At 40.4% G+C, this 23,570-nt stretch overlaps 1 protein-coding gene across 2 annotated transcripts in view; it reads right to left on the reverse strand.

Moving 5' to 3' along the window:
* The window catches only part of CTNNA2 (catenin alpha 2), a 944,639-nt gene that overhangs the window by 42,816 nt on the left and 878,253 nt on the right, over nt 1-23,570 (reverse strand). For both annotated transcript variants that reach the window (XM_074354541.1, XM_074354540.1), the window contains exons 14-15: nt 16,891-17,004; nt 8,231-8,412 (exon numbers count right to left, since the gene is read on the reverse strand). In XM_074354541.1, coding sequence (XP_074210642.1) covers nt 8,231-8,412; nt 16,891-17,004 — 296 coding nt within the window. The remainder of the gene's footprint in view (nt 1-8,230; nt 8,413-16,890; nt 17,005-23,570) is intronic.

The raw sequence follows: 23,570 nt of genomic DNA on the forward strand, positions 1-23,570 counted from the left end.
TCTTGAGCAGCACATAAAATAATAGATTAAATACATTTATTATTATATTTTTTAGCACGGTTACTGGTCTCCTTATATGTATCTAAAAATCAATGCCTTTTTTAAGGCTACAAAATTATAGTCCACTAGTTAGATCGGTGGTGAGATATAGAGCAAAACTGTTCAGAAGTGATTCAGAACGCATAGGGCTACACAGAGTAGGCAATGACTGTCATTGTTATATAATAACATTTTATAAAACGAAAGGCGTAAAATGACTTTAGAAAATAAACATAAATGAAGGGCATTTTATTGTGATTCCCTCTTGATTTTCCTTCTGGCATTTTTAACGTCAGTAACTAAAAGTAAAATATATTGTGTTCATGTCATCGCTGAAACAGGTACATAGGGGACTTCAAAACTTGAGAGACTTCATTTTGCTCTGGTAACATGAACTCTTCCACAAAAAAGTTCATTGACTTCTTTTCCGGTTGCGTATAGAGTTTTAAATGTGGACAGGGGTTTTACATATGAATTTTATATAATTTGGGTGCATTAAAGATTCCATGAAAATATGGCTCCCATTCTCTAACATTTTTTAATTTTTCTTTTTGAGGGGAGAGATAATTAGCTTTCTATTTACTTCTGTTTAGTGGAGGTGCTGGGGACTGAACCCAGGATCTCGTGCAAGCTAGGCACACACTCTACCACTGAGCTATACCCTCTCCCCTCTAATATTATTTTTTAAATTATGTATAAATAACTTTTGGTTTGGGTTTCTATTTGAAAGGAAAATTTAGATTAGAATCTTTCAATATTTAATAATATTCTCATTATTATTTATTTCTCTAACACTTCCAAACCTTAGAAAATGGTTTTTTTTTTTTGTTTTTTTTTTTTTGCAGTTTTACTCGGACACAAGATTTGCTGTTACTTTTTGCCTTCATCTTAACTCATTCACAAACGGCTGCACTATGCATGATTTTTTCATTAGTAACAATCTTGGTGTTTGTTGAATTCAAGAATTTCAAAGGGTTTGTGGAAATGCTCTCTCATGAACCTTACATGATCACTTTCAAGAGTTGACTGATTCTAATAAACTGTGCTAAGTCAGTAAAGGACATTGATAGAGACCTGAACTTCCCTGAGGCTCAGGCTCCCATATGGCAGCCATTTATTTATGAAAATAAATAAACTGAAAACTGGCTCTCCTCCCCCCAAAAAAGCAAAACTGATGCAGAAAATATACTTAGCTTGTTATCAAGAAAAATAAGGAGAAAACAAATATTCAAAAGTAAAATAAAAGTTTGTCAACTGACTATACTTTAATAAAATTTTTTTTTTAAATTTTAAAAAATGTTAAAAGTATTCCAAGGAAAAAAATTAAAGTAAAAAAGGTAAGATTTAACTAAACTTAGAAAAGAGAAAATAGAAAGTATCAAAACTCTACTTTCCTCAAATGCATGTAAATAAATTTGAGAACCTGGATGAAATAACTTTCTATCAAAATATAATTTACCAACTTTGACCAAAAAGGAGCTTCTGAAAAATGAACAGAGTCTGATTTCCATGGAAGAAATAAATAAGACTGTCAGAGAGAAAGCTGATCAAAAAAATCAGTAAATCCGGAGAGTTTTTCAGGGGAATTTACTAACCCTTTAAAAAGAAGATAATCCCTATATATTTAAACTCTTCCAGAATTTAGAAAAGGAAGAAAACAAATATGCGCCCACGCACAGTGATGGCTGTTGACTAGACTTACTGTGGTGACCATTTCACAAAATATAAAAATACTGACTGAAAAATAAAATGTAAATATAAAAACGTGAAACGTTCTAATTAACAAGAAAAATTGTCAACTGCCGAACGAAGAGTCTAGATGGTCGTAAGTACTTGAAGTGTGTACCTTCATGGCTTCATCAGGATGAATTAAGAAAATCACTCAGATCTTCTTGAAATCCTGCATATCTGGCATAGGGTTCTGAGAATCACGCAAGATGTTTCTAAGAGCGTTTCAAGGCCCAGATTTCTTTGAATATAGAATTAGTGAAATGACCCAGTTTCTCCAGATCACACACAGAAGAGAAGGCAGATGTAAAAAAAAAAAATAGTTGTGCTATTTTGGAGAGTTAGCTCAAGTGCCAGGTTGTCCCTGACTAATAGTAACTATTGAATAATTACTATTGAATAACAGAATTATCTTTAAAAGAGAAGATGCTGAACTCAGCCTACGCACCAAAGGTAGCATTTTTGTTTAATGCTATCATTGCATAGGTTGGGAATGAATGCTGAAACTTGGGTAATGATGGACACCTTCTATAATTCTGTGACAAGAGGTTAATATTGAGAATGTATCAAAACTCCTACAACTCGATACTAAAATCAATCAACTTGATCTTAAAAATGGGCAAAGGACTTGAATATACATTTCTCCAAAGAAGATCTACAATGGCTAATCAGCGCATGAAACGATGTTCAAGCATTAATCACTAGGACAATGCACAACGAGATATCATCTCACGCTCTGTGTGATGGTTACTAGAAAAACAAACAGAAACAGAAAAGAAGTCTTGGCAAGGATGTGAAGAAGTTGGAACCTCTGTGCACTGTTGATGGGGATGTAAAATGATGCAGCTGCTGTGTGAAACAGCACAGTGGTTCCTCCAAAAACTAAACATAGCGTTATCATATGATCCAGCAATTCCACTTCTGGGTATACGCTCAAAAAATGAAAGCAGGGTCTCAAAGAGGTATTTGTAGACCCATGTTCATAGCAACATTATTCACAATCCAAGTGCCCAAGAATAGACGAATGGATGAACAAAATATGATATATACATTTATTTAGCCTTAAGAAGGAATGCAAGTCTGACACAAACTACAACATGGAGGAACCCTGAGAACGTCACGCTAAGTGAAATGTGCCAGTCACGAACAGACGAATACTGTACGTTTCCACTTATATGAGATACTCAGAGTAGTCAAATTCATAGAGACAGAAGGGAGAACGGTGGTTGCCCGGGGCTGGGAGGGGAGGGGAATGAGGAGTTAAGTTCAATGGCCGGAGTTACTGCTGGGGAAGATGAAAACATTCTACAGATCGATGGTGGTGATGACTGCACAACAAAGTGAATGTGTTTAATGTCACAGGACTGTATAATTAAAAATGGTTACAATGGTGAATTTTATTGTATATATTTTTCACCGCAATAAAAAAAATGACTAATTTAAACCACCAAATGTGGCTAGTGGCTACTGTATGTGGACAGCACAGGTCTAAATGAACAGCAGTCATTGGAATAATGTACTTACATTACAGAAACAAACAAACAAACAAAAAAAATGGCCAACAGAAAAAAAAAATGTGTGTATCAGCCCAGAAAAGAGAAGATTAGAAATTTGGGTCTTCCTATAGGTCGACAGCAGTGCTAACAAAGGGACTGTCTCAAAATGATGGTTTATACCCTTTGTGTTTCTCTAACTTCCATCAGATTATTTTGGGCATCTTGGAAGGTGCTTTGAGGAACCTTGTGACCTTAAAGACAGAAGCCATCTTACTGTTCTATTTGGAACATGTTTTCACTTTTCTTGGGAAAACATCTAGCCATAGAACTGGCTCCATCATATAGATTCATGTAACCCTGTCTATTTTGGTAACAGGTGATTCTTATACAGGGGCCAATATTTGGAAGCTTTCCCAGGAAGTGGTCACTTCAAAAAAAAAAAAAGAGTCATGGAAAGCTATTAACACATCACTGCTATCTACAATTTAACAAATGATTCATATTTATTTCAGGAAAAGGTAGGAGGTATTAATGTGAAAAATCAATATGTGAGTGCATTCAGAGTTAATGTGCTCAGTACCCAGCATCCTTACATTCTGAGTTAGTCCAAATTAAAACCATTTATTTGCTCTCGCTTTCTCAGTACCTCTAACTGATCAATATATGATGTGACTCTCCAATAACAAGACGGAGTGAGTATGGAGTCTATCTGTGAATGTACTGCATCGTGGAAGCCTCCTTCCAGAACCAGAGGTCCATGAAACGTCCTTGGGAACTAGACTTCACCGATCAGCTGAAGCCGTACAAAGACAGCACAGCAGAGAAGCTGAATTAATCTGGGGATTAAAGCGAAGTCAGGTGAGACTGCAGGATGAGTTGAACTATTCAAGGAGATAACATTTATGTTATAGTCTTGAAGTTGAAGTACAGATACGCACAAAAATGAGAAGAAATCTAAGGGTCCATAAAGGTCAGCCTTGGATAGCAAACTCAAGATTTTTATTTTCTTCTATGAAAAGAGGAGTCAGGCAAAGTTTTGGTGCAAAGGGAGCTGGGTGGATGTCCCTGAATGGCCAGACATGGTGCGGCATGGACGGACAAGGGTCAGGAGTTGGAACGGAAAGACCAGTCAGGCTGTCACCTGGACTGAAGTATTGAGGGTCTGAACTAAAGCAGGAATGAAGTTTTGGAAGAGTGGGGTGATTACATGATATTTTTAAAGTCCATTGCTCAGTATTTTATAGTTGATTGTACCGTGAAAGTTTTTTGTTTGGTTTTTTGTTTTTGTTTTTGTTTTTGTTTTTAACGCTGAACCCAGTTCCTTTCAAGACCAGAAGTGACAGTTGCTCTCAAAAGACAGCTTTGTCCCTTGCTATACAATTAAGCGCTGTTGTCTTTCCTGACCTGCTGTCCTCTGCACGGCTTTTGTTATCGGGGTACAAGACTGGCACAAGCTATTTCTTTCTGAAAGTAACATGAGAAATATGGATTCACCCTTTGCCGGACAGAGCTTCTGCGATTGCCCAGGAGATGGAAGTCAAGAACTGAACAGGAAAAAGACAGGAGGCATAATCAGGTTTATCCTCCATGAAGAAGTTATTACACAAATAATGAGGCAGAAGTTCTCCAATTTTAATAATAATGGAGTGGGTATCGTTGAGATTACTGAATCAAATTAATGAATTAGCTACTATAAGAATAAAACAACAAGATAAGAAATGCAAAGGTTTGTGCTTTTTTTTTGCACTCAAATACCCTTTAAACATATGATGTGAGGAGAGCAGTCAAGTTTCAACTCCTACTCAGCTCTATACTTTCCTTTAAATAAGCAAAAATAGTACACAAGAGTCATTAGAGGTCCAGGGCTGAAATTATCCCTCCTTAAGGTGGAAAATGCAAGGGCAATAATAATAATGCATGTGGTCAACTGTGGTGAACTCAGGTGAGAGGCACCATGAAAGGCTCAAATCAGCTTCCTCTTTGCAAAGGAAGAGGCTCTGCAGGTGGAGGCAGCAGCAAAACCTCCACTTCCTGTGTCCCATCTAAACCTCCACTTCCTGTGTCCCATCTAAACCTCCACTTCCCGTGTCCCATCTAAACCTCCATTTCTTTGCGAATTTGAAAAGACACATGTACCCCAGTGTTCACAGCAGCACTATTTACAGTAGCCAAGACATGGAAGCAACCTAAATGTCCATCCACAGATGACTGGATAAAGAAGTTGTGGTATATTTATATAATGGAATACTACTCAGCCATAAAAAAGAATAAAATAATGCCACTTGCAGCAACATGGATGGAACTAGAGATCATCATTCTAAGTGAAGTAAGGCAGAAAGAGAAAGAAAAATACCATATGATATCACTTATATATAGAATCTAAAAAGAGAAAAAAGAGGACACTAATGAACTCATCTACAAAACAGAAACACATAGTAAACAATCTTATGGTTACTGGGGAAATGGGGTAGAAGGGATAAATTTGGAAGTGTGAGATTTGCAGATACTAACTACTATACATAAAATAGATAAATGACAAGTTTCTTCTGTATAATACAGGGAGCTGTATTCAATACCTTGTAGTGACCTGTAACGAAAGAGAATATGAAAAGGAATATACGTATGTCTATGTATGACTGAAACATTTTGCTGTTCACCAGAAATTGACACAACGTTGTAAACTGGCTATACTTCAGTTTAAAAAAAAGAAAGCAAATGGTCCATTTCCATCTCACACCCTCTTCTGTTTCCCTGGTTACTAATATCTATAACCCTCCGTATGCCTTCACAAAGGAGCACAAACCTACTCATCAGGCAGTGGGGAGAAAATGATAACCAATGGCATTCCAGACATTTCATTATTCAAATCAACATCAAATGATTATCTGAGATCCCTTGGGAATTGAAGTGGCCTTCTTTTCACGTTCAAAACTGTACTTTGATTAATAGAAAGTCTGTCTTACTTAATATCATCTAACGAGACCCCCGCAAACATCCCTCTCCCTTGGCACAGTGATGCAGAATCTTGAGCATTAGGAAATGTTTCCCTGATCTAAACCAGCAACCTGACGAGACTCATCATTCTCTTTAAATTGATGAGATTATCTGTTCAAGTGATGTTATTAGTGCATTGTATAATATCCATCAGATAAAGCACTGATACAATGTTAAAATGCAGCAAATTAAGTCATCACAGGACTTGAAAAGCAATGAGTGAGGCTACCATGATAGTCTGGATTGTAGGAAGTTCAGACTTAAATAATGGCTCGGACTGCGTCTTCCTACTATAATTTTTTTATGTGAAATAAATCAGTGACGCCGATGAAGGCTAGCCAAATGTACAGATTTGAACTTCTAATGAATACAATGACATTTAGAATCTCGAAGGTCACCCTCATAACATTCAAGGCATTCCACTGAAGTCAAAAACAATTTTAAAATACTTGGAGAAAGGGCCAAGCGATGTCATGAGTACACACTGGCCGGAGGGAAAGGGAGGGGGGTGAGAAAGGGACACTTTATGCTTTATTATAACCTGTAATCAGTTGTAGCCCTTTCTTATCAAAAACAATCAAGAATCATTAAAAAATCACCACCCCAAGGTAGTGTCTTGACATTGCCACGTATCTTATATAGCTTTAATAACAAACACCATGTTGAATTGTTAAGAACATCTTTGCTCATGTGTGTCTGTGTGTCTGTTTCCCAGAAAAAAAAAATCTACAGTAAAATGATAGTTTTCATTCGGATGGCAGCATAATTTACACGGACATTACCTTTCTCGATTTTTAAAGCTTCCCAGCTCTCCTGTGATGCTGGCAAGAAGACTCTCTATTTCCCCACTTCACATATAAAGACAGTAAAAGATGGATCCAAAATCACCCGGTATTTGGATGAAAAATCCAGGGCTCTTTCCATCGAGCTTTGCTGTCCCTTGGCTTGCCCTTTGTGTGGCAGGAAGGACAGCCAGGTCACTCCCCTTAAAGAGGAGACTGAAAACGCAACGGCAGACCCAGCAGTGACCCCGGGTGAAGAGGAGGGCTCCTGACAAAATTCTGACTGGCCTCTTGATTCATTAAAAGCACTGCTCAGAGCAAAAGGGACTAGAACTTACGCAGTGTTTCATTTCCCTGTCAGAACTACAGAATCAGATTGTTGAACCTGCTTCTTTGCATGTAAGGGTAAAATGTGAGCTGAAGTGTATGCTGGATCATGACCTATGTTACATAAAATATATATTGTAATTATACATGTACATCTATTTTATTTATAATTATATTATATTTTACTTACATTTTATTTTAAAATAGTATTTATTTTTTATTATTGATTATTAAATTAATATTTAAATTAAAATATTGAAACTAAAATATTAATTTTTAAATAAATTTATTTAAAATAATATAGATTTTATTTGTAATTATATTATATTCTATATTTCAAATAGAATGTAATTATATGATATGGACAGAACATGTCTACATGCCCACATATATATTATATAATATATAATATATACATTACATGTCTACATGCCCACATATAATATATAATGTGTATTACATGTCCGCATGCCCACACACATATATGTGATGCATATATTCTCCAAAGAGACAGCAGCAAATCATTCATCTTATCTTCAGAACAATAGTTAAACAGACTATAGAACAGCATAGACCAAAAATGAGTCACCCAAGGCCCAGGGGTTTGATTGATCAGCTGGGGATAGATAATTAAAACAATGATAATTACAAAGATGACTCTGCTCTTTTTGACCAAAAGGACCGAGCTGCTAAGCATCTGGTCCAGATGATCTGGACTTACCCACGTCCAGGCTATAATACCATCCCCTCGCTTGGACTGTAGTGTTTTAATTTTTCAGCAGGCATTTCACATGCTAACAGGTGCTGCCACGCTTCTGTTATTTTTAACAAGGAGACCTCTGCCTTCCTGTCTCCAGGCCTCACCTGGTGAAGTCCGTCATCTCCATCATGATCATGCACATCTGCTTGGCCAGCACGATGATGTCATTGCCACTGTCGTCCCACTTGGCCACTTCCGCATCCAGCTTGCTCTTTTCTTGGTGGAAAATCTCCACCTGCTCAGCGATCTTTGCCTTCTCCTCCTGCGGCAGCTGTGCCATGATGGCCTGTGTGGGTTACAGAAGAGGTGTGACCCCTGGTGACAAAGGGAGCCCAGGCAGGAGGTGGCTCTGCCTCCTCCAGTTAATGGCAAAGCCAGACCCTGACAAGGCTTCTAGGCTGTCCCACCATTCTGGAGAGTACGTGTTCTCCATCCCCAGAAAAGACCAGCAGGGTCCCCAAATTCCCTGTCCTCATTCCCACATACCAAAAAAAAAAAAAAAAAAAAAGCAGGGATCCAAAAGTATGTGCACATTCACAGTCACAGAACTTCTCTGTCGCTTTGATGACATATGTTTGTTCAAAAGAATCTATTCCTGACAATTTTTATATTTGGTCTCGGGAAACTTTTACCAGATGAAAGAATGCACCTCTTTCAACACTCAAATCTGTTCAGGGAAGGGAAAAAGGGAAAAAAAGGCCTTTTGTCTCTGGGAAGGGAAAATAATTTTAAACTACCTGAGCACCCCAAGTAGGGTGGGGAGACGGTCTATGCATGTTAATGGAGTCGTCCATGGTTAGCTGCCAAACAAAAATCCCCTACCCAGGGCACTTCAGGAATGGCATACCTACTCCCAGCCCTCCGCTGTGCAAATCCTGGGGCGACCATGGCTCCCTGTAGAGCCTAGAATTACGTAGGCAGAGAAGTTGTGATGGAATTAAGATAAAGGATTAGGAAGCAAAGGTTGATTTTCATTAGTTGCTAGCTAAGGGATTGTAGAAAAGAAAGAACTATAAAGTTGATTCTCACTATTCATAGATTTTTTTTTTTTTGCAAATTTGCTTACTCTCTAAATTTATTTGAAACCCCTAAATCAATATTTGTGATGCTTTCAGTCATTCACAGACATGCGCAGAGCTGCCCCAAATTTGAGTCATTGGACATCCTCGTTCCCAGATGAACCTGAACAAGGATTTCTCCGCCTTCTTGTTTCAGCACTCATACTATAAACAAGAGTCCTTTCTGCAGTCCATTCGATACCACGTTTTCCACGTCTTTGTACTTTTCTTTAAAAAATAATTTTATTTTTTTAATGAAGGTATCGGGGATTGAACCCAGGGCCTTGTGCATGCTAAGCATGTGCTCTATCCCTGAGCTATACCCACTCAGTCACATCTTTGTACTTTCTGTTGGTGATTTTGCTGTTTAACGTGGCCCAATTAACATTCATAGTGCTGAAGTGTGCCATCTAGTGTCTCTAAGCACAAGAAGGCTGCGATGCACCTAATGGAGAAAATCCGCATGTTAGATAAACTTCGTTCAAGCATGAGTTTAAGGGTTCTCGGCTGTGAGTTCAAGGTTAATGAACCCAAACTATCAAATAAAGCATCTAGATAGAAACACTCATTAAACAAGATTATGTGTTGATTGATTGGCTGAAGGAAACATTAAGACTGGCAGCTCTCAGGCACCTACTCCTGTATTTCCCCTGGGAGCAACGATTCAGTAGTTGCTAATGAAGCATTTGCGGTGACTTTACAGGACAGAGAGGCCACGAATAAAGAGAATCAACTGTATTTATTAAACACCATTTGTGTCACAGGCCCTGAGCGAAATGTTTGACGTCACGTCATTGCATCCTCACAGGACCATTTGCAACCTGCTTCATTAAAAGGAGCACGTGCATCAGTGTGTCAACACTGGCACCCCTCTGGTTCTGGGACCCATATTCTCCAGAAGAGAGGCCAGGAGAGCATGATCTGGGGTGGCTACACCTTTTGCAACAGTAAAATAACACATGAAAACGGCTTCTAGGGGAAGGGGGTGGGAAGGGATGAATTGGGGATTTGAGATTCACAGATACTCACTACTATGTATAAAATAGATAAACACCAGGTTTCTACTGTGTAGCACAGGGAACTATATGCAATATCTTATGGTAACCTATAATGAAAAAGAATATGAAAAGGAATATATGCATGTGTATGTATGACTGAAGCACCATGCTGTACACCAGAGATTGACACAACACTGTAAACAGACTACACTTCAAAAAAACATACTAATAAGTATAGATCTGAAAAACAAAAACTGCTTTCTACCCTTGCAAGGTGAGTGAATTGTTCGAAGGAGAGGTGGCTGATATCGAATAGAAATATCAGTGGCTATAACCCCAGAAAAACGGCTCAGCCAGGCTCTGTCACTGACAAGGGCTGGGACCTCGTTGCTCCTGGATCAGATCCTTAACTTTCTATAATGTAACAGAAGTAAACAATGACCTCGAGACGTTAACAGTGGAACGCAAATGAAATAATAAATGTGTTATGTGTTTGTCCGAAAAACAGTTACATTAAGTGTGTGTGGGGTTATTATTAACATTAGATTAACATTATTTCTGTATTAGTTTTTTTTTCCTTCCAACTAAGTAAGCTTATTAGTAGTTGCCATCGAAGAGAAGGGATGGGCCCAGAGATTGTGTGACTATAAATGGGTAAGGTTCCTCGAGCACACGCATGTATACTGGGGACTGTGCGAAGAGACTTACGAACGTCAAAAATTTAATCTAGTTCATTTTTTCTACAAGATTAATACTGTGACTAGCCCTGTTTTACTAATGATGATTCCAAGACCCAAAGAAGTTAATTAAATTCCTACTAGCACAAGACTAATAAGCTGTCAGAAAAGGATTCAAACCCAGGTCAGCTAACACCACGCTTAACCACTGTGCACACCTGCGTCACCAGGTATGGCCGTGCAGGTTAGACACTGCACAGTGGCCCCCGCCCAGTGGAGCCAAGGCCACTGAAACTGCAGGCTCCTCCGCCAGGCTGAGCATCCTGCAGACGAGGCTTCATCCACCAGGGCAAGGGATGCCTTTGTTTGATTTGCATAAAGGCGTCCGTGGACTAGCAGCTGCCAGGATGCTTCCTCTTACACAGACAGCCACGTCTGCTAAATCCCATGCACGTGTGTGTGACTCTATATAAGAGTGATTGATGCATACATGCATGTACACAAGTATGTGTGTGCATGTATACGTGTGTGTACAAAAATTACAATCCATATTTTAAAAGCCAGACTGGTGCAAATTCAATAGCTAAGTATTTAAAATACCATCATTTGAAAAATATTTTAAAGTACTTTTAAAAACTGTATTTGAAAAGATAGTTAATGCCCCGAAGGGTCTGCTGTAAACCCACATACGCAATCCTGTACTAATTCCAAGGTAGCTCTTCCAATGCATGGGAGATAGCTCTGGATTTGCTAAAGGTTCCTGAAGCATTCCTGTCTGGTGCTCCAACGCAGTCTTAGGTTCATCTGTCACCTCATACAAAATTGATGATCGTGTTTTACTTAGACCCCACACGTCCTAACCAGCATCGTTTAAAGCATCCATTAGGTGTTTCTCTGTAAAAAGAATCTACAAAACTGCCTGGCAGACCTCCAGACTCTACATTCAACCTCCAGACAGGAAGCGACAGACCTACCATTGTCCCAGGAGGGTTAATTTGTGCACTGAAGGGTGTACACATATCTGCCAACTGCGTCGCGTGGAGTTTCAGTTGCGCAGCTTAGCGTTGGAAGATTAACTGCCTTGCTGGGACCCTCTAATTTCTATTAATGCCCTGTCTTTTCTCTGAGCTTCCTGAGGGCAGAGGCCTCATCCTGCACAGTGTAGATGTTAAATAAATACCTTTGGAGTGACTGCTTAGGCATTTGTCCACTCACTGCATTGACGTGGTTTGAGAGGAGTTACCAGAACTGACAGACATTTTCTAAGGGCACACGTCTGAGGAAACACTGGCCCCTTCCAAGCAGACTGGCAAGGGAAGACGTTACTTTGACTCTAAGGGGTGCTTGACCCGCATAAGGCACTTAATGGCGCGTGACTTGTGTGTTAAGAGTCGTTCCGTTTGCTTCCGCTTCTATCTGCTCCCCATGAGCTGAAGTCGTTCCCTAAATATTCTTAAAATGCTCTTGGCTTTTAAAAATTCATCATTGACCTTTTCTCAAACTGGAATTTAAAAAAAGGTTATCTATAAACAGTCGATCACAAACTGTGAAATTTGCAAGTTAATCAAATTAAAATTCAACACATGAGTTTTAATTAGGTCTTATCAATGGAACTCAGCAGTTTGAAATGTTAACACAGTAAAGCCGATCTAGCTAGGAAAAAAGAAAAAAATTAGAGGCCGGCTACATTGAAATCAAGTTGATTGCAAAATACATAGCATGCAATTTTTCATTCCCTCAGACTAAGGAAACATGAGGACAAAATGATTTTCATGGCCGGGGTGGGGGGAAGAGAACAAATCCACTTTTCCGTTTGTGTGATGTGATGACCTGGGGCGGTCTGGGGTTTTCTGCTGCTTGCCGTGGAGCCGAGCACAGCTGTCCAGATTGCTGACCTGGGGCCCCAAGTTGGTGGCATCAGAGACTTGAATCCACAGAGTTTCTGAGCACCTCCACCCCAGGCTGCCAGCCTTTCTCCTGAACGTCCAATCATTTGGGGAAGATTGTTCTAAACTTTTCTTATTAAATGAAAATGCAAATTACTGACACAAGCCAACAACGAACCAGCCCAGAATCGTGTCTTCAATCTAAATCTCAAAGAGCTTTTCTTCCAGTCGCAAAATGATTATATTTTTAAAATCTCAAAATGAAAAATGACTTTTGAAGTCTATGGACGTGCAAACTGACAAGGGTTAGTTTCTTAAGCACAGAGCAAGAGTCTAACGTTAAGCCTTCAAGTACATGAACGTTTATAAATAATGATTAAAAGGGTTAAAATTCAATGTGCCCATTTCTACTCACTTGGTTTTAAAGCAGGACAATAAACGCGAGTAATTAAGGCGTGGGTCACCTTCACCTGTCTCAGCTGTGAGGTGAGCTGGACAATTGAGGTTATTGCTCCATTAATTCAAGTAAAAACTTTCATGATGGTCGAAATTATCCAGGTCTTTCAGGCTAAATTACTGGTTGACCCTCTAAGGAACGTGCCTTATGCTACAAGCATCACCTTCTTCACCAACTTAACATTATGTAATAACTTTTGTGATGTATTTCATCATGCAGTTCTTCTAATGGCATTACGAACTAGGCTGCTGTATGTGGATATATACACACACACATACACGGAGAGGAGGCATGGAGAGGCTAAGAAAGTTACCCCAAAGCCACACAGCTCAGCCAAGCCAATATTTAAAATCAAGTTTGTGCGACTCCAAATGACATATTTTATCACCAAGGTTAAGTGTCCAAGAGTTGATGCTGACCAATTTACCTATATCAGCCTGTGAAGAAAGACTTTATAAGATGTCACGTTTAGGATCAAAGGGTCTGATCATTTCTACATTTTATCAGAAGAGAGAATGATCATTCTCATTCTTCCCACCTCCCCAAGCCCCCTCTCTCCTCAAGTCTTGTAGACAAGCAGCAGACAGGGTCCCACGAAGAAAACAAACACTCCAAGTTCAGAATCTGAGAGCAATGCTGGAGTGGACAGTGGACTCTTTTCCCTCACCCGAAACTCCTTTTACATTAATTTACCATTTTCAGAGATGAATTTCTCTGAATGAAAACAAGAATTAACAGAGGAGGACTGGCTGCCGCAAAGAGCCCCTGCCTTTGTCAAAGACAACTTTTGCCTCCCTCACAGTTTTGACCAAGTTAACACACTTCTATGGTCAAAAGTTCCACCATCTGTCATCTCAGCAATTCAATGCACCCACTTATTTCCAAATTACAGCCATAATTCTATGTCTCTGATTTGTCATCATTTAATTATAGGCTTAAATAGGCTGACTCAGTAAGTAATGCCCACACGACAGGTCTCAAAGGCAAATCAGCAGGGACTGGATGACAGGGGCACCTTGTTGTTACTGTCCTGGCCCATGCTCATAATTCACTCTGAAAAACCTTTCAGTAAAGGCCACGGTCCTTCCACCTCCTGAGTGAAGAAACCATAGATGGTGTAGACAGGTGCCACCTGTCTTCACTGACTTGATGTCTGATGTCAGTGACATGCAGGAAATGGAAGTACAATGTGACTGTATTCTTCCATGTGGGAAGTGGGACTAAATACACCATTTTGCCAAGATGGTGATTAAAAGATTACAAGATAAGGGTTGTTGTTCCATATGCCTTAGTCTTTGAGAAGACAAGTCAATGGATGCTGGATTCTATCAACACTAAGCTGCAATCAGTCACTCAAATTGACTTTGAACTAATGAATGTTGGGTGAATGACTCAAACTTGCCCTTTGTCATCGATGGAAAAATGCTGGTTTTAACTTAATTTTGAAGATGAATTGACTTGAGAGATGAATTAGTTTCGTATTATGCCAACACTGGCTCAAAAGACTCTCAGCTTAACTTCCCTATTTTCAACATTTTGAGAGGAGTAAACAGAATCTACGAGGTATTTTTAAAATAGGGGGCTTCGTACTCTTGCATACTTTTCTGCTGTCACCAGCCTGTGATTAGGAAAGATTTCTCTTCCAAAGGATGACAATTTTCAGAGTCATCCTTTACTGAGCACTTAATGTATGTCAGGTGTTATGCTCATTATTTTACAAATACTAAATAACCAAAATATTGAAAAATCCTAAATGTCCATCAACAGATGACTGGATGTGGTATGTGTGTGTGTGTATGTGTATATATATATATATATATAATGGAATATTACTTAGCTGTAAAAAAGAATGGAATAATGGAATAAAGCCATTTGCAGCAACCTGGATGAACCTAGAGATGATCATGTTGAGTGAAGTAAGTCAGACAGAGAAAGGCAAATACCATACGCTATCACTTATATGTAGAGTCTAAAAAAATGATACAAATTCTATTTACAAACCAAAAACAGACTCATGGACGTAGAAAACAAACTATGGTTACCAAAGAGCAAAGGGTGGGGAGGGATAAATTAGGGGCTGGGGTTTCACAGACATACATTACTATATATAAAACAGATAAACAAGGACCTACTATAGAGCACAGGGAACTATATGTAATTTCTTGTAATAACATAGAATGGAAAAGAATCTGAAAAGAAAGTATATACGTCTGTATATGTGTAAGTGAATCACTTTACTCCTGAAACTAACACTGTAAACCAACTACACTTTCATAAATTTAAAAGAAAATAATTAAAAGCTCAGAAGAATCTTGTTAAACAAGTCTATTATCCACATTTTACAGGCGATAGGACAGACGCTCAGGGACACTAAGTAACACGTAACAGAGCAAGGTCCTCACTCTACCCTTTATAATTCAAAACCAAGTCTGTCTGAAATCAAAGCCCGTGCATCGTCAATGCTCTGGCTTTTATGCTCTCATCTCCCCTATCAATGACCATCTGTATCTTCCGGATCATTTCACTGTTGGATGAGACTATCAGGAGAAATGAGATTTTAAGTATAAAGACTTGACTCAGGAGAAAGCTGGGTCTTTACTGAGTTCTCTTTATTTTAACCTCTGATTAGTTCTTTCCTACTTTCTCACAATTCCTAAGCCAGCGTGAGATTTCTGGGGCTTCCTCGTCCCTCTCCTAAATCACCATCTCTTTCTCAACCTCATGCCTCCCTATTCATTATCTTTCCTCAAGTAAAACTTAACAAAGAGAATTAGCATATCTGATTCTCAGTTTTACTATAATTAGATTATTTTTTGCCCTATGGAAACCGAGCCTTTAAAGCAGGAGGGTCTCGCCCCCTGTTGCAACCCCCAGGAGATTTATCTCCTGCCACCTGCCTTGATTACCTGCATCTGCCCTCCAGGAGCTCCCTAACAGGACTGGTCGGATTCCACGATCCTCTTTGGAACACTTGGGTTGATGGACAGTGTCACAGAGCATTCAGGAGTGTTCAGATGTTAGCCAGAGTGATGACCTTTCTGTTGCTTAAGCTGGTATATTTCTAGTATGTGTCTATAATTTCTTTTCCTGTCACGTGGCAGATGGATCTGGGGCTACGGCGCTGGCCGTGGTACTGGGAGGTGGAGATGTTCTCTCTCTACTCTGATGGCCTTGACCAATTTCAAAACATGTGGTCTTGTTTATCAGAGACCCTGGGGCAAGAGTGTGGAGCAACAACAGCCCCACTCGTAACAAAGCAGAACTCTTAATTCTCCATCTGTGATCGTCTCTTGTGTCATTAACAAGCTTGGAGACTTCAAGCAGAACCATGGTGTCTGTGCCAGCGGAAGACCTGAGCATTCCTGTGTCCCTTGGTCATTAAAGCATCTAAGCATGATCTCCAACCCCCACAAAATCCACTATACGCAGAAGTGTTTGCTTTGATGTGGCTGCTATGTTTCGAGTGATGGAGAATGGAGTTAGACAGAATCAGAATCAGTGGTGGTGATGTCCATTGTGCAAAATATGAATTGCTAAAAACAACCCCGATCGCCAGATGAGAGCACAGGATTCTGAGCCATGTATCTCTAGGGTTCCAACTCCCTCCCTGGAAATCAGAAATCCCCTCGAACCAGTCTGGTGAACCCAGCCCCTGTGCACCAAACCAAAGTCCTGAGTGTCCACTTACCCGTGCGCTCTGCCCGGCAATGAGCTGGTCGTCCTCAGTCTGAACACTCGTCCGGCTACGCACATCATAATCTTCCTGCTCAAAGTCTGAATCGTCCTCTAGTTCTTCTGGGGTCTAAACATACAGAGGGAAAGAGAAAACATCAACACACAGCTCTCCCTTGACTTACGTCGGGGTTAAGTCCCAACAAACCCACTATAAGTTGAAATTAAGTCAAAAATGCATTTAATACACCAGCCTACCAAACGTCAAAGCTCGGCCTAGCCTACGTGCTCCAAACACTTCCGTTCGCCTACCGGTGGGCGAAGTCATCCAACACGGAGCCTGTTTTATAACAGCGTGTTGACGAGCTCATGTGATGCGTTCAATACTCTATTGAGAGTGTAAAATAGAATGGCTACCTGGGTATGCAATGGCCTTAAGCGGACTGACTGTTTATCTCCATGACCACATGGCCAACTGCGAGCCTCTCTGCCTATTTAATAATAACAGATGATGTGCTTTAATGGCTTTCCATGTGCCAGTCACTGTTTTCTAAGTGCTTGAAGTACGCTGACTCATACAGTTGTCTTGACAGTCCTATGATGTGTTTTCTCCAAGTCGCACGTAAGGAAGCCGAGGCACGAGAGGTTATAGCTCGTTCAGAGTCTTCTAAGGCGGGCAGTCTGAAGCACGCCCTCGAAACTACCGTGCTCTGCTAATGCTAAGAGGAGGGACTCAGGAGGCAGCAAGGATGGTGCAGGAAGGGAAGACAGTGCGCCAGTGTGAGGTTCTAAGCTCAGCTGTCGTTAGTCTGAGAGCTGACGGTCACCCACGACCGGCCTCTTGGCACACAGTTGCAGCGCCTCCCAGGGCTCTGTCTTTCAAAAGGAAGGGACGGATCACTCGCAGCACTGAGTATGCAGTTGCCCACTCCCCACCTAAAAGGACACATTTCCATTCTGCTGGCTTCCTTGGCCGCCTCGGGGTAATGAATCAAGTACGTTATTGATGAAGTCTCGAGACTGGTCAGACAGGCATAAAATGGGGTCCTTGGTGCCAATATCACATGACGCCTAGGGATTTTCCAAGCTTTGGCACATTACTCTTGTTTCCTTTCTCTCTCACCATCAACCTGATTAATATTCACTCAGTCATCTACAGAGGTTCAAGTTTCTTGCACAGGGATATTAAAAGAAAGAGGGAAGACAGAGGTTTTGTTCCCCTGCTTTATTAACTAAAGCAGGGGGCGCGCTGGGCAAACCCTGGTTCGCATCACTGGTGGTGTTTCCATTGTGGACAGAGACAAGCGTCTCGGCTCATTTCTCACTCTCCTGGAGTGTGCAGAGGCACAATTACAGCGAGTTGGTAAATTCTGCTGACAGAGGAGATGACAAGATTGCACACACTTTTCATCATTAGTTTTTGAAAAGGAGAGAGAACAGAAAATGGAAAACCTCACTCAACAGGAAAAAGGAGAAAATGACAGTGCCTATAATACTGTGTCCAAACATTTCAGCGCTCGGCGCGTTCAGAGATGAGTCAACGGCAAACACAAGCCGGCAGCATGAGGCTCATAATGACGAGCTCGTGTTCGAGTGGCTATGGCTCAGGAACCAAAATAAAGTTTAAAAATGAAAAAAAAAAAAAAAAAAACCAAAACCCTGCATGTGGACCCACGGGGCCTGAATGCCACTGACAGGCTGTATGTCTTTCACAAGTCACTTAAGCTTTTCTGCTTCTCTGTCTGCTCACGCTATAAAATGGAGACAATAAATGCGACTTGCCCTGTCTGCATCATAGCATTCTAGGATCAAATACAAATGAAAATGCTTTGAAAACAATAAAAGTAAAGTAATAAGTTACAGAGATTATTATGTTCACTAAAAAAATGTGCAACTAATAACAACTACAATCATCATCATCACCGTCGTAGCATCAGTGTTTACCACCCACTACGGGCCAGGCATTCAGCTAAAGGATTTAATCCCCACCACGAACCAATGAAATAAATTTCATCCCAGTTTTATAGGTGTATATAAACAGGTTCAGAGTTGTTAAGTAAATCTTCCAACGTACCACGTCTACCAAGTCAACGGTTCCAGAGATGTTAACCGACACAAATACTACCAGGCAAAAGGATGAGATTAAAATATTTTCTTGTGCCTTAACCATGTAGCAAATCTGCTCAAGCCACCCACATCCACAGCGCTGTGCACGTGACATTTCCTAATGGCACGTGTGTTGCCTGTTCATGCTGTGATTTTCTTAATTATTCATCTTAAATTTAAGAATGAGGTGTCATTTTTCGGTTGGCCAAGACCTCCTCAAACTAAAAGAGACGTGGAAAAAATAGTGAAGATCTGCAAATGTGCCCGGAGATTATTAGATAATGTCATAGGGCAAAAGCAACAGGAAAAAAAAGTGTGCAGCTCACTGGACGGGAGGACTGGAGACTGAAGGGCAAGCCTCAGTCCCGCCCTTACGTGCTCTCAGGGACGGCCGTTTTACAACAATAAAGAATCACTTTGGGCTACATTCGGTTCCATGGCTCTGCTATTTGGCCTTTAAAGTCTCTCCCTTCCAAGCGTCTATCAGATTAATTTGCACTTATCAGAGAGGCCCGAGAACATCATGGGACTTGTACAAGGTCCACACCACGTATCATTTGCAGAACACGATCAATCACCTGCCCTGGTTCCTAGCCAAATTCTCAGTCTTCTCCACAACAGCTTCTGAAAAGAAGCAAAGTGAGAAAAGGCGAAAGAATTTAGAGTCGCTTCACCAGGACGTGTGAAAAATGTATTAAGGATCATTTAAAGGAATGGCTCAAATGTAAGTGAGTCCCATTGGGAGCAGACAGATGAGGACGTAAGTTGGTCACTGCAACAGGAGTTTGGGAGATGCATGAAGAAGGACTTCCCAGCAGATCTCTACATCACTGGAATGCCAGTATAGAACAAAACCTCCCCAGTAAGGACCAACTGGCCACTGGTATCTCTATCCTCATTGCCCTGGGGGCCTCCTAACTTACGTAGCTCTTTGCTTCTGCCCTTGCCCCACACATTCTGTTCTCACCAGCATAACCAGGATGGCCCGTTTAATATCTAACTCAGATCTTGTGATTCTCCTGCTCCAAACCCTTCAGTGACTCCCATCTCTCATTCATTGTGGTTTCTAGGGCACCAGTGCCCTCCTCTCTGCCTGGAACACACGTCCCCTAATACTTGTATGGCTTGTTTCCTCCTCCTTCTCCAAGTCTTCCCTTAAATGTCATCCAGGGACCACCCTTCGTTAAATCCACAGCCATCCTGTGCTCCGGCTCCTTCATACCGCCTTGGCTGTCTCCATGGCACAGTAACTAGCATATTACACGTACTTGTTTCTTCTGTTTCCCACCAAAGGAATATAAATTCCTTGAGGATTGGGACCGACTTCCGTGATTTTCTTCATGTCTGTTTTCAGGGCATCTAGTAAACATTCAACAAATATTTGACAAATGAATAACCAACATCAAAGTACCAAAATTTTTTTTAAAAACTATATTAAATTATTTCTAATTGAGTTAAGAAAACAAAGCTAGTGACCTCATGGGACCACGCTGACAACAGCAATCCGTAATAGGTAAATCGATTTTGTCCCCTAAGGTGTTTCTGAAGTCTCTTCAACCCTTAATTTTCTAGCTATGCCAATTATTCTGACTCCAGTCCTTGCAATTCTGGTAACATTGCTGACTTACTTAACAAATTCTGTTTCATTAATTGGCGGCACGGAGATAAATTCCATCCTGTCAGGATGAGAAAAGGAGAGATTTCCTGGGACTCTACTAGGGCCAGGTCTGTACTAGAGCTTTATGGCCATATCTGTCCCCATTTACAGATCAGGAAACTGAGGCGCCAAGAAGGAAAGTAGCATGTCGATGACCCCAGAATGGTTAAGCCACAGGTCCCCAAACTTTACTGCTTCAAGCATTGTCTCCATAATTTTTCCACGGTGTCTCTAGGCTAAAAAACAAAACAAACTAACAGTGCTCCTGATTAAGCAGTGGGACCATAAACGAGGACTAAGTTGTTTGGCCGTAACAGCTTAGCACCTGCTGCACTGTTACAGTACTTCTCAAACCTTGGAATACAACTGCACGTCCGTGGCGCTTGCTTTTTATCACAGCAACCACCAGAAACCCTGTATCACAAACACGTGATGTGATCAACATATCACCAAAAGGAACGTACCAACCTAACGTCTGAACTGTGAACTACCTTCAGCTCACACTCCACGTGGTATCTGAGAGATGTCTGTGTTTCCCCTGACATTTTGGAATAACTTGCAATGCTCCAGGGCATCGTCACGCCCAGTTTGGGAGATGTGAAGTTAAGCTGCACAACTTTATCTGAACCCTGAACCCTGCCCTAGGCCCTACTGTTTCTCTGCCGTGCTTTCAAAAGTTTCGTATGCGACCAAATTAATGGGTTCCAATTATAAAACTTTAGTGTATAGATATCATTATAGATTTTTTCAGGGTCACTCTAGGAAAAGCAACTACTGTTTTGTTGAACACGGATATACTGACACCAAGATATTACTGCCTTGTAGCCTACCTACTTACTTATATTTCCAACATTAAATGTTCAACACTGTGCCTTGATTACACACTTGCGCCTCCTTATTTGCAGATCCTTTGTGAATCTGCCCACTCACCAAAGTGTCTCTGTAATCCCCAAATCAATCTTTCTGCAGTTATTCACCAACATGTGCAATGTGGCAAAGTTTCTGAGTCACTGAATGTGCAGATTCCCAGCTGAAGTCAAACAGTGCAACGTTCTGCTTTCTTATTTCAACTTTTAACCTATAAGCAAGAATCCTTTCTGCCGTCTATTTAGAGCCACATTTTTTCCCCCATTTTTGTGCTTTCTTATAGTTATTTCTCTGCTTAAAATGCTTCCAAATGTAGTTCTTCTGAACTGTTGTTTAGAGTTCTTAAATGTTAGAAGGTTGTGATGTTCCAGAAAAAAATTCACTTCTTAGATAAGTTTGCCTCATGCATGAGTTACGGTTGGCCGTGCGTTCCACGTTAATGTATCAATAATACATATTAAATAAAGTGTCTTTAGACAGAAACACACACGAAACAAACTAACATATTCATCAGTTGATGGAAACGTGGCCCAAGGGAGGCTCACAGGAACCTAACCCTGCATTTCCCCGAGGAGCGATGTTTCAGAACTCTCCAGGTCAGGGTTCACAGCAACATCGCCGACTGTAACGACGGCGAACAGCGGGAAGCCAGTGCATGCTGTTGTGCCAGACTTCCTGTTTCCTTCTGATCACATTGGGGTGATCAGAAAATTCTGATGAGGCTGATAGATCACCAAGGACAAGCTTTAGTAAGACGCAAGCAAAAACTAGTCTTATGGAAGAGACACGGAGCAGACCTGTTCCCAGAGAGAAGTAGGGTCCTGAAGGTGAGGCTGGAACACAGGAAGGACAAGTTCTGCCTGCTTCAGAGGGTTGCCTGGAGCTGGCCTGCAGTGTCTAGATACTCACATTGCCATTAAATATGCACTGATTGCTGAGAGGCAGGTTGATGAAGGATCTGACCGTTCAAGGTCCTTTCTGCATTTATTTTTGCAAAAAACAAATTTTTTTTTCTTACTTTTCCAAAGCATAATCAACACTTTGGGAGGGAAGGAGGCAAGGCTAGTTCTGCTGGGAAAGAGCTCTACTTATCTTTCTTTCTGATTTAGTGCAATTTTTTTTTTTTTAAGTAGACTTAATCATTATACTCAGAAGTAAACCAAGAATTTCAGTACAAAATGAAGCCACTGGGTGCTGAGTGGAGAAAGATTTTAAAAATAACAATTTTCACCTGCTGTACTTTTCCCCCTTCCTCAGTTTTGAAAGTGGTGTGAAATCCGTCCGATCAAATCACTGGAAATGCTGAGATGGAGGGACGACACTTCATGTAACAAAGATACGGCATTTTTATCTAAAATTATGTTTTTTTTACAGCTCGTGAATGAATAAATGAATGATGGCTATGAACTTCCTCAGCCTCCCAGATGAATAGTTGTCACAAAAATGTGAAGGCTAACAAAGCAGAAAAATGGCAAAAGAGGGAATATGTCTTGAGGATTATAGTGGCATTTAGTGCCAAATGCCTTGAAAACATAACTCTCATGGTCTATTACCTTATTTCACAAGTTACTATATAATGGAAAAAATGATGTAATTTGTTATGTGCTTAAAAGGCTGACTACCTTCTCCTCCAGTTCTCATATCTTTTCTGTCACCTTCCTATCTCTATAGGTAACTGCTTTTCTTTTCCCCCAACACACATAGTATTAAACACTGCCAGACAACACACCATAGTGAAGGAAAAAAAAAAAAAAAAGACAGCCTTTGCTTTCCCAAATATCAGTCTAAAGAAGGTAACAGACATACAAGGAAATAGCGTAATAAATACTATCATAAGCAGAAGGAGTTACAAGGAGTTAAAGAATAGGGTCAATATTTTGGAGGGAGAAAATTTAGGGAAAGAAGATTTGAAACAGGTCTTTAAACATGGTTGAGTCTGACAGATCAAAAATGGGCAAGTTAGAAGAACAGGAAATATATCTGACAGTCTCCAAAGTCCAAAGTTGAACGTCACATTGTTACAGTTAATTAGCATTGTCTGACACGATTTATGCAAGGCTCTGAAT

The sequence above is a fragment of the Camelus bactrianus genome, chromosome 28 (assembly GCF_048773025.1).
Source record: "Camelus bactrianus isolate YW-2024 breed Bactrian camel chromosome 28, ASM4877302v1, whole genome shotgun sequence".
Classification (NCBI taxonomy): domain Eukaryota; kingdom Metazoa; phylum Chordata; class Mammalia; order Artiodactyla; family Camelidae; genus Camelus; species Camelus bactrianus.